The sequence below is a fragment of the Grus americana genome, chromosome 3, assembly GCF_028858705.1.
Source record: "Grus americana isolate bGruAme1 chromosome 3, bGruAme1.mat, whole genome shotgun sequence".
NCBI lineage: Eukaryota > Metazoa > Chordata > Aves > Gruiformes > Gruidae > Grus > Grus americana.
Window position 1 is genome coordinate 22,918,972 of NC_072854.1, and position 12,132 is coordinate 22,931,103.

General features: G+C 38.4%; 1 protein-coding gene across 19 annotated transcripts in view; it reads left to right on the forward strand.

Moving 5' to 3' along the window:
- DLGAP2 (DLG associated protein 2) overlaps positions 1–12,132 on the forward strand; it is a 463,944-nt gene that overhangs the window by 384,278 nt on the left and 67,534 nt on the right. For all 19 annotated transcript variants that reach the window (XR_008576189.1, XM_054818855.1, XM_054818858.1 and 16 more), the window contains one exon: positions 5,185–5,396. Coding sequence is in view for 18 of the 19 variants with exons in the window: in XM_054818855.1 (XP_054674830.1) it covers positions 5,185–5,396 (212 nt within the window). In the remaining variant the exon portion in view is untranslated. The remainder of the gene's footprint in view (positions 1–5,184; positions 5,397–12,132) is intronic.

Below are 12,132 nucleotides of genomic sequence, written 5' to 3' on the forward strand. Positions count from 1 at the left end.
AGTGATATTCCAAATTTTAAGCAGATCAGCAGATTAGTGGTAGAACACCTTTAAAATTGTGGGACCTGGGAGCAAATGCCATAGAAGTGAGTGGAACAACAGGTGCATATCTGTTTTGAAATGCCAATGGCTGCTGCCAGTTTGACTTCTTTAGCTAAATCCTAAACTGAAATTAAAAAACCCTTGAATTAATAGTGGTCAAAGTCCAGAAGAATTCATATTTCATTAGTTCTTCCAGTTTTGACATCAGTATATCTTAGATACAAGGTTGGGTATTCACACTGCTAGCACTAGTTCCTGAATGGGACCCTAGCTTACCTATCTCTGATGAGATATAAGGAAAAACTTGGAACAGGTTGCCTAGAGAGGTTGTGGAGTCTCCAGCTTTGGAAACATTCAAAACCCAGCTGGACACAGTCCTGGGCAACTTGCTGTACCTGACCATGCTTTGAGCAGGAAGTTGGACTAGAGACCTCCAGAGTCCCTTCCAACCTCAATGATTCCATCATTCCTAGTTTGTTCCAGAGGTTTGATGAATTCATCCCTGTTTTCCCTGACAACATGCTGTTGCTTACACACAGAATCTGTGCAATCTGAGAATTGGGGACAGACCTAATGTCGGAGTTCAGGCAGGGGTCTGAAATCCTTTTCTTCTGACAGGTCTTATCTGAGCACAACCAAGACACCCAACAGGAAGGACTTCTAACAAAACACAGGGATAGTGACTTTTCTCCTAAAACAAGGATATTTGTTTTCATAGTAACAAAGTTTCTAAATATGCACTGTGAAGATGCGAGTTCAGTTTCTTCCTTAGCCTGTACAAGGGCAAACCCCCATCTTCTCAATTCCCCTAATTGCATTCTGAGCAGCAAGCTGTAAAGCAGTTTGGAGCAAAGGAACTTCTTTCTTTGTTAAAATGCTCCACAAGTTTATCCAAGCACCCTTTCACATAAAATTCATGTGAGTGTTTGGCCCAGGGACTATAACTAAGCTCCTTCATTCCAGGCAAGTGCCTGGACCATGAGGCGGCAACACAGCCTTTCTTGTACCTGAAGTCCTTCTCTTCTAACCAGCCCTCCCCAGGCAATCTGCGAGTGTTTAATGAAAAGGCCATGAATTACAAAAAGAGGAGGAGAGCACACTAGTTTATTTATCAGCCATAAGTCTTCTCCTTCCTGAGCACTCCAACCATTATTGATTAGAAGGTGAGGAGTAACCTGTCCCACTTCCACTGCCATTTCATCCTGGAGGGAAAGAATAAGGCTGCTCAGTTATTTGAAGTTATTCTTCAGAAGATGGTTTTTAGGCTGTGAATGGGAAATGACAGAAGGGCCTTTCTGCTGCCTGTAGTCAGATACAATAAACCCAAGAAAGGAGAAGCATTTGAGATTTTTCTTCACGCTTTGCATTTTGGTTGCTAACTAAAGGGACTTTTTGGTTCCTTTTGGACGCTACCCTGAAGGAGCTAACTCCCCTAAATGCCTTTTATGGGGAATTTAGGGTCCTACCTAAGGTTCTGGAGTTCACTCTCATGATCAGCTCCATAAAATGTAGTAAGTTTTAGGTACCAGGTGCTTTAATAAAATTGGCCCTAGGTGACTAATATAAGATATCACACTGAATCAGTAGCGGAACAATTAAAAGATCCCAAATTTCCTGAACCTGGTTGTGCTCCTCACAGCAACAGTGCATGAAATTTATGAAAGAGACTCATCATTTTCTGTAATAGTTATAACCAAATCAGCAGCCGGTGACAAATTTAAATGAAAAGATCCAGACCTTGTCAGCTCGTTGTTCTTACAAAAGGAAATTCATATGGTAATATGCAGTCTAACTCCTCTGTGGATAGAAACTGCATATACAAAGATTCATGTTAACATCTAGAACAGGAGGAAGGCCTTTTTAGACATTATAAATATCAGCACTCATCACTATATGCAAGTAGATAATTAGGGTAATTATTCCCAATTAGCAGCTGCAAGCCCTGCAGATGGGAATTTCAGAGGCTGGTAACTATTGTAAGAAAGCATTTCTGCAAGCTGCAAAGCCCTTTTACTCTTTTGGAAAATATACATTTAATGACCCTCACACATGCTGTTAAATATTTTTGTTCATATTTCAAAATAAAAATCTTTCCTGCACTAGTATAATACTTCTTTTCTTTAAAGCTATGTTGAGGTCTGAGATGGCCTGGATTTGGAAAAATTTTTTCCAAGTATTTAACCTATCACTTAAAGTAAATGATGAACCAGACCAAACTGGGACTCAAATTTTGTTTCTATTCTCAGTCCATGAGGAAAAACAATGTCAAGGGCCCTTTCATTGGCTTTTGAAGACAGCAAAAGGACTCCAGCTGTTTTCCTAGGCTCTGCATGAAACCTTCTGAGAGAACACATGTTGAAATTCCTTGCAGGGCTCCAGAAGCACTTTCCCTGTGTTCACTGTATTCTGCTCCTTTGAATGGCTCAAGGGTAAAAAATGCACATATTTTAATTGTGAATATTATTTTTTCAGTCGTAAAGGCTTCTGTGATAGTCAACGAGTTACTCTGATTAGAACGGGATTAGAAAGGAGGTGTTTGTGTATACCGTGAGTACATCACAAGCAGAAATGGAGCAGGGCTTCTTCAGTTTTAACTTTCATGTGAATTCATTTAACTTATGAATTCAGAAAGTGAAATAAATGTAATCAACAAAAATAGTAACGCACATAACTGTATGATTTGTCCTCATGAAGCTCCTTATCACAGTGAAGAAACTTAATTTTTTAGATACTTCAATGTAAAAAATCAGTCAATCCTATCTTTTAAAGTAAGATTTCAACTTCAATCAACAAATACGCTTGTGTTTACTCATTTAAATCCAGTCCTTATCTAGTTATTTGAACATGGAATTTCAGACAAAAGAAAGTTGAGAAACTAATCATTTTTTGTATTTAAGCAAGTAAAAGGTTATTGATCAATGTCTTTTTAAACTTTCTATTTAATTAACTTTGAGCTAAAATGAAGGAAAGAAATTTCAAGCCAAAATAATTATTGTATTAAAAAGTTATGAGTTTTTAGAAGAAAGAATATTAAGACTGAACATAATAATCCAGCTTTAGTACAGAAAATTGAACATTTTAACTTGCAGTGGGCCCATGTAGATGCCAATAAATGCTTTTTCAGCATTTGGGTTTTGTTTTTAGCTATGCTGTAAAGAAGATTTAAAAGTGAGAGTATGTTTGTATGATATCAATTATTTTTTCTTAATACAGCTCTCTAATTCAGATTTTTACAGTTAATAGTATTGCCAGCTGTAGATTAAAAAAAAAAAGCTTAAGAAAATATATTTATTCTGTATGTTTTAGGAGTCTGGCTATTAAAACTATCGCTACATGTAAATACCTGTTAGGTCTCCTTGCATCTCAAAAATCCTTCCTCCAACATTAATCTCATACATACTAGGTCTTAGAAAAGAAATGAGGATGATGTATCACATTTACAGGCTTCAAGTTTGGGAAGACTTTTCAAGCTCCTTTTCCAATCACCATCCAAAGCTGAATAATATGAAAAGCTTGTTTCTTTGCATGATCTAACCCATATTTCATCTAGATTCATGCTCTGTCCATGTATTTTGTATAAGAATATAACTCAGAATTTTTTCTCTGATATTCGTCTCTAACATTTTTCTGATCTGTGCTATCGGTTTCATCTCTTCTTACCTGACCTCATCTTCGGTCTCTCTCTTTTCTCTCCTGAGCTTGTTTCTTTAATTTAATATCGCTATCTTTACTTGTTCACCTCCTTTTAAAACTTCATTTCCCCCTTCATCCTCTTTTAGGACTCAGAACACCAGGTCTGTTCACCTGGTGTGTGGCTAATTCATGTATCTTGAAAGGGCAGTAAAGATGACAGGCAGACCGTCTTAGTTATTTAAATCCCTTCTCCAAGACCGCTGAAACCAATGGGAGCATTTGCTTCAGCTCCACAGTGAACTCTGTCTGTAGAAGGTCTCAAATATGTTTGACTTGAAAGTCTTTATTAGACATCCTGCTTTGCAGACACTCCTTAATATAGGTTTAACTGGAAGTTCAGATTTATAGTATATTGGTAAGTAATACCATTGTACTGTTTAATATATATGAAATCATTATGTTTATAAAGGATTTGATGCTGCCAAGTGCATCAGCCCCAGTCCACTGATGTATTCTGTCACATCCTTCTTTTTAACCATGAGTCATTATAATGGATTTCAGAGAGTTGCTTATATCCTTTAAGTTAAGTAAATGCTTAAGTGTGTCTCTGGATTAGGACCAGAGGACTCAGCACCTTGGAAGATTAAACAAAAAGCAAAGAATCAGCAATACTGGCAGAGACAGGCTTGCTGAGTTTATCCATAAGCTTTAAAACAAGGCTGATTTCATTTTGGATTGCAAAATCTACTCCTGCTCAATTCTCTGCCAATTTGTGGTGCAGAGAGATATCCATCCACCAGCTGTGGATTATCCGACTACCAATCTTACTATTTGAAAAGAAACCTCAACTGCATGAAAGCAGCCTCAACCAAATGTATTAATAATTAACTGGCTATGTTCCTGATATGTTACAGCCTCTACGAACTATTTTGCAGTTTCTAAATAAGAAAAAATACAAATTGCCACCTTTTTTTTTTTTTCACACAAGTTTGCCCTAAATCAGAATCCTATCCATTTATGCCAAAATCACAGCTTAGTTTAACTTAAATACTTCACTCACCTTCCTGAAAAGCAGCCAAAGCCCCGTACAAGGAGAGCTGGTAAAAGACTCTGAAGGGCTCAGCTGTCAATGAGTTTTAGGTCTGAAACACCTGATCAACTTACTGTTTATCAGCTGCAAATCTGCGTGCAAACTTTTGAGAGGTTAAGCTAAGCTACTTCCTGAAATCTAGAGCATGTCTGCAAACAGGTATTACAGCTCAGCTCACAAACCATGACTTGATTGTTCCTTAAGTTCCAGTGTTTATAAACTGAAAATTTGCAATCTTGAAGTTGGAATTAAATTGCCAAATCATTTGGGAACCTTAGAAATTTCTTTCTATGTTTTCTGTTTCTAAAGAATAAAAAATTCATGACTTGTCTTCGTAAATTAAAAAAAAAAAAAGAAGTATTTAAATATAGGAAAATAATAATGCACATTTTGTGTGTGTGTTTTATGGTGTCCCTTAGGTACCTCAGGATGAATGGGGAGGATACCCAGCTGGTGGGAAAGACGAAGAGATCCCCTGCAGAAGAATGAGAAGTGGAAGCTATATTAAGGCCATGGGAGATGAAGAAAGTGGAGATTCTGATACTAGCCCCAAGACATCACCAAAATTAACGGTTCGACCAGAGTCATTATTAAAATCCATTGGACAAAGACCACTGGGAGATCATCAAAAGTAGGTTTCACTATACCATGTTATACACCTTCCTGAAAGTTGCCATGATGGGTATTTTTATTTTGTGTCTTACTTGGTAGTGGTCAGTATCCATGAGAAAATATGATACTGTAGTTAAAAAGCTAACTTTTGTGTCTTTGTTTTAAATTAGCTACAGTTTCACGTGATTACTGGGTGAAAAACTGCCATCTTCCTCCATCCATGTAACAAATCTGCTACTTCAGAAAGAGTTTATTATGTTTACTAGAGGAAATATACCCAGATTTTTATCAAAAGTTTAAAATTCTGAATATTTCTTCTGTAGAAGGATTGTTTTATACTATAATTATTTGTTATTTCATTGCTTTCTCTGAAATAGAAAATACACTCTATTCTGTACTAGGTATAATAACAAATACATAATTATATCACATATTGGGCATATCACACCCTTTTACACCCTTTTTATCGGTACAATGCTTTATGTATCAGCTATAGTGTATCATACTCATTTAAACACATTGTGGAGGATTTTGTTTGACTGGGGTTTGTTTTTTTTTCATTCATACTACCTACAGTATGACCTATTAAATAACAAAAGCAAATTTTAAAACTATAGGAAAATATGTGTATATATATATATATATGTTTTCCAATAGATCTTTATTTTTTTCTCTTTCTTATTCTTTCAATATATCATTTTATAACTAAACTGTAAGTATACTTCTGAAGACAGTTTCAAAGTAATAGCCTGATTTCAAATCTGCAACTTCTATTAATGTGACTGGGTGTTTCTCATGGCTTAGAAAATTGATCTTTTTGCCTGGGAGAAATACATAAAATGAAGAAATTAGGAGTGAAACCTTTGATCAAAGGTTGTTTATTGTTCTGTAGGTAATACCATGTATTGTATACCATAGTGACTCACCTTTTCATAACATAAAATAATACAAAACAAAAACCTTGGGCAAAAATCTTTTTTGGCTTAATTAAATTGAATTCTTTAGCTTGCAATCTGGAAGAAAACCATCAACTTTCACTGTTACTGAAGCGAAGAGTTTACAGCTATATTGTTTCGCATAGCTTGCTCATGCATCTCTGTAGGCTCAATTCAGATGCACAAACAAATGTGTCTGTACCATGAGCTGCTGTAAGATTTCTGACATAACATGAAACAAGACTGGTGGGTCTCTGCTCTTGATTGGCAACTAAAATCCAGGCAGGATACCTTATGGCATCTCAGAGGGTGCCAGAGAACTACGTTTAGGCAACCAAACCAAATTCTGAATGTGAATCTGAAGGATTTGCTAGAATATTAGTTCCAATGATAAAAACATGGCCTATAACATAAGTGTTGCTGGCAGACCTATACCTGACTGATTTCCAAAGATGAAAAGATAGGCTCTTAATGACTGTGGTTGGAAGCAACATTTGCATTTTTTATATCCTCAGTCATTGCATCTGGGCTGAATTTTGGGTTTGAGGCATGCTGGCTACATTGACCGGTTCAGTCTGAATTTGAGAAAGTCCCCAGGAAACAAAAAAGGTGGTTAATTTTCAGCTTGTGAGTACATGTCAGTGAGAGTAGAGGTCTTTCAGGAGGAGGAGCCTGTAATTTCTCAGCCATGATGGAGACATAGGCTGTGAATTCTTCAGTCCCGGATTTTCTCATAAATGGCTCTGAAAGCTGTGGGTCCTACAAAAGGGCAGTTATCTTCATGGGATAAGATGTACTAAGGGAGAGTGATCTAACGTCTGTGGCTTGTTAAGAGTGACCCTTCTGAAGGCAACAGGGAAAGAGGAGATAGCTTTCTCAAACTTCCACACATCGACTGGCTGTCTTCCTGCTGGGAAATTAAACATTTCCAGAACACAGACCTGAGCACAGAAACCTGACCATGTACACAGAGAAGGTTTTGGGGTAGTCCCCAGCAGACATGTCGCCTGGGTCTATTAGCACCATCCCAGCCACTCCCTGGCCACGTTCTGGGCATTGGTGTAGGCCAGGGATTATTCCCAGGTGGCAGTTCAGATGCAGCCATCCTCTTTTGGAGGGTATGTCATATCCATACTAGTACCACAAACTAAAATCTTTTCTCAGAGACTGTTCTAACTTTCCAAATACTTAGACCAAATAAAATATATTCTATTCCGTTCTTTGTTTTTGGCTGTGGTTGGGCCTTCCCCAAGTGAATGTAGGTAACAGCACAAATTTTCCAGCAAGTGGCAGGTCTCAGTGCGTGCCCCAGACCCCCACAGCCTATGAACAGCATTTAGACATATGTATTCCAACAAAGAATGTGTTTCAAGAAAAAAAGTCTTTCTGATCTGAAATCCTGAAGGCAGGTGGTTACTAGTAGGTTAATACCAAATGGTATGTCTTCTGTGAGTTTTCCATGTATTGCAAATACATCGCTCAAAATATAGTTGGGTAAAACACGGCTGCGATGCTGATGCAGTATACTGGGGTTGACAGCTGCACCTGTTCGTGGTCCCAAAGGATTTAATGGCATAGTTACCACTAACTGCAGTCGGAAAAGGAGGAAGCGTTTTCTAATACTGTGAAATATTATTAGGGGCTCTGTTGAGAATTTGTCACAAATACTGCACTAGGAATAATTGAACAGTCAGGCTGCTGCTGACAGATACCTTTTAAATCCTTCTTTTTCCCTTAAACTGAGGGGCAGCACCTTGAATCTGCCAGCCTAACATACACAGTTTTTTCCAGTGAACTTCAGGCAGGAATGCGACAACTATTCTGGTTCTTGTACATCTTTCTTGAAAAAATAAGCAAATTTCAGCAGCCCTTAAGCAGACAGAAAATTTCTTGTCTCACAGAAATACAAAGTGCTGATCCTACACCTGGTGTTTCACCACACGCCATCTCCTCCCGGTACGTCTCTGTCTCCCTGTCACTGTGGTTACCTTTTATGTCTGGCAGATTTCTATGAAGGATGTAGCAAGGGATGATGGTTATGGAGCCTCCCTTCCTCCTTCGGCACGGCTCAGCAATCCCCATACCCTTTGTACTGCTGATCACACTGCTGAGACAGAAGCCAAGGTTTTGAACAGCATTCCTGCATGTATAGCAGGGCTGAATAGCATTTCTGGACTGTATTATGAGAAATTACATAACTCAAGATGTCAGCTGCGTTAGCTGGCTTTTTAGCTTGTTTCCCAGGGTGGAGGGAGCTGATGCACAGAAATAAAATGGGGCTTATACTCTCTTAGCCCTCTGCTTGGATGGAAAGGATAGCTCAGAACTGGGGTCTGACAGAGCACCAGTAAACCTGTAATAAAACCTGAATATTGGTAGTTTTGGTGGTATAAAAACATGTATTGGCTGCAAAATGTATGTAGGTGGGTTTCATAAGAATACGCCTAGTTTTCTGTCACTAATGTGAATAAGATAAAATGAGAATTAGAAAAGCTTTCACACAACCTTCAACAGACCTTTGACATAGGTGCATGTGTCTCCTCTGAGTTTTATCAGGCATCCTTGCAAGGAGTTTTTTCCCCATTTAAATTCTGTTTCTACTCTGATAAAAGCAAGCCCCTATTTTGTTGGTTTGAGTTACTCAAAGATACAGCAAATTGAACATTAAAAATTCATAAACAATAAAAATGCATATCTGAATAAATAATTCTATTTAACAACATACAAATAGGTAAATGTAACTGATTTAACAGAAGCATTAAAATTCTGAAATCATTTCTTTTAAGTTACTCTTGGAAAGGAGTACATTTTACTCCAAGTGGGAATAAAAAAGAAGCGCAGGGTCTGACCAGTGCTGTTTCACGCAGATGGCAGAAGCAGGGCATGTGCCCAACCACTGCCATCCGATCACCACCTCTGTCAAGCTGCTGGCACAGCCAGCTTGATCCCCAGCCCGCTTTCAGCCGCGGCCACCTGGCTCTCTTCTAGATAGTGCCCGGGCATGTTTCAGGGACTAACCCTGCTAGGTGCCACCACCCTCTCTATAGGATAAGAAAGCATACAGGTCAGTTGGCCGAAGGGTAAGGTAACGCACCTAGCTTATTTCTGAGTATAGCTACTCAGCATTTGAGCTGAGTACTCAGATTTTGCTGGATTTTTCAAAAATTAGATGTGCCTAAATATCTAGATTACTCACTGAAGATAAATGCATTTCAATTCTTTCTTTGTGAATGCTGTTTCAAAAGACTTAGTATGTTGCACTACTTACTAACATCAAGTCGAAAGCCAGTGTAATTTATTATTATCATTATTATTAAATTGCATTTGAGTGAAATATAATGCAATAAGGCTTGCTGTGGTGGAGACAGGACACATACTTGAATCCGCTTCCTTTCCAACTTTTTGCTTTCTTGGAATGGTGCCAGCAATCCCATTTATTGTGGAAATTATCTTGACTCCCAGTAGTCCCAGGAGAAAAAAAATATTAAACTTTTTTTTTTTATTTTATTTTACATTATGATTAGGCATACAAAAGCTTTTGGATGTCAGTTTTGGTATCCTATGAACAAATATAGGTTTTCTGGGGTGAAATGCAAGCCCTTTCAATTCAGTCCATTGTTTTCTGCCATACTGTGGTGCTACTGGGGATGGAGTTAAACTGTGTTGGAAGGTAGTTTGCAGAAGGTAGCTTGTAGAAGGTAGGTAGCGTGCTGCTGGGTATTTTCATTTACAGTAAAGGTCAAACTAGCTGAACAGTTTATGGAACTGGTAGCTGAAACAAAGGGAATGTCTGTCCTAAATAAGTTTTGTGCAATCCTAGAAGAGAGACTGACCCATGCGATTTGTAAAGGTATCCTTCCAACCCAGTGAATGTAATTTCTCTATTTGTGAACAAAAATAAGCAAAGCATCAGAGACACTAGGATCCAGAAAGGAAAGCTGAAAAAAACTCCAAGAATTTGGGACTATGTGATGGAAAAACAATTCTATGACTGAAGATAATGTTCCAGTTATTTGATGCTTCTCATTTTCAGAAAAAGAATATTTAATATACCGATTATGTAAATGAACAGGATAGCACTGTAGAAATAGCAAGTTCCATTTTCTGTATCTCCTTTTTGAAGTGTTGCAAAAGACTCTGAAAACTGTCTAACCATTTAGTCAAAAGGGATAACAATAGCATTTAGCCTAAAGTTAACACACTCTATTTGAAGATCATACTGGTATCACTCACGCAAATGAACAGTCGTGCTGTGCTGAAGTTTTCCGTTACGCTCTGAAGTGACTCATGGGAAACTAGATGCTGCAAACATGAGGATGAAATAGGTTAAGCTACAGTAAAATAAAATCAGTGACAGCAATGTGTACCTTTGTTTTGTGATCCTCTAATGGCAGACCTTACTGTGGCAGCTGGTAGTCCAGACAGACACCTTAAGGTGTTGGGTGAGCAGACAGAAAGGCATGTGAGCAGATAGGTAGTACAAAAATACAGGATTTCAATGAGGAAGGAAATCTGCCATAGCACAAATTATTTGGTGGACTGCCACATTATAATAGCAGTGGTGCTTTGATTTGTCTTGCTATATTCTCCATCTAAACTTCTGCCAGGGTTTGGCCCCTCTATGGAAGTGAGTGTCTCAAACTCTGAGTCACGTTCACGGAGGAAGCACCGTGCCCCCCTCAGATGCTCTAACACCTTTGCATTGGATGTTATTGAAGCCCACAGCAGACTTGAAGAGCACAATGCATGTCTGTATTTCAGCCACTCTACTTCACAGTCCGGTATCTCAACGCAAAACCACTTTTTCAGTAGCGTAAGCTAATATGCCTGAGTATGACCTGACATGGTTGCACCACAAGTGTTTTCTAGGCTTATGGTAAACCAGATCAAAGCAGTGATCTGAATTAATAACCTTTCCCTGCCCTTCCCCTTTTCAGAGTGAGAGGTTGCGTCTCTCCATGGCCATACTAACTTATGCTGACTTAAAGAATATCTGGACTATGACCTAAGGTATGTCCACACGTTCTGCTCCGCAGACTCTATAATGACAACAAAAACGTTGCCAAAGCACACAGCAAGGGGGTTAAACTGCAACAAGAAGATCTGGCAGCACTTAACCGCCAGAGCCCTTGGCTCAGCAGAAATCATGGAACAGCACAGGCTTCCGTAAGACATGTGGCAAATCTCCATTAAAAAAATAATAAAAATCCTATCATTTGTAACCATTTGTGCTACCCACAGCACACTTACAACATGAGAAAATGAAAACCGATGAGAAGTTCGGAAGCGCTGCATGAGACCAAACCTCTGTCTTTTCATCCATCTTTGCCCGTAACAGTGACACCACCATATAGTTTAGTGATGGACACATTTGCAGGTATTTCTCTGGGAGAAATACCACTTGGTAAGTACACAGAGAGAAGTCTTGATATTGCAGGCTGTAGGTAAGTGTCACATGTGGAGGAGTGGGTGTGCTGCAAAAACTTCACAGATTGAGAGTTTAAGCACAGCTTCCTTCCTAGAGAAATTAACGTCCCATTTCAATGCTATCCATTGCTGCACACCAGTGATGCAAGCCTTTTGTAATTTTTAAGGGTAAACTTCAATTTACCATTAACTCTTCTTCTGCATTTTAAATTAGGAATGGTTTGGAAGCCATTCCTGAGAAATATTTTCAATAGAAGAGATGGGAAAAATCACTAGAAAAATAACCCTCATCTTTTATAAGCTTTTTATTTATCTTTATTTTTTCCTCAATCTTCTGACTCTAAAAAGCCTCATTACACACTTCATTAGTAGCTTTCTGAGGCCCTATAGTGT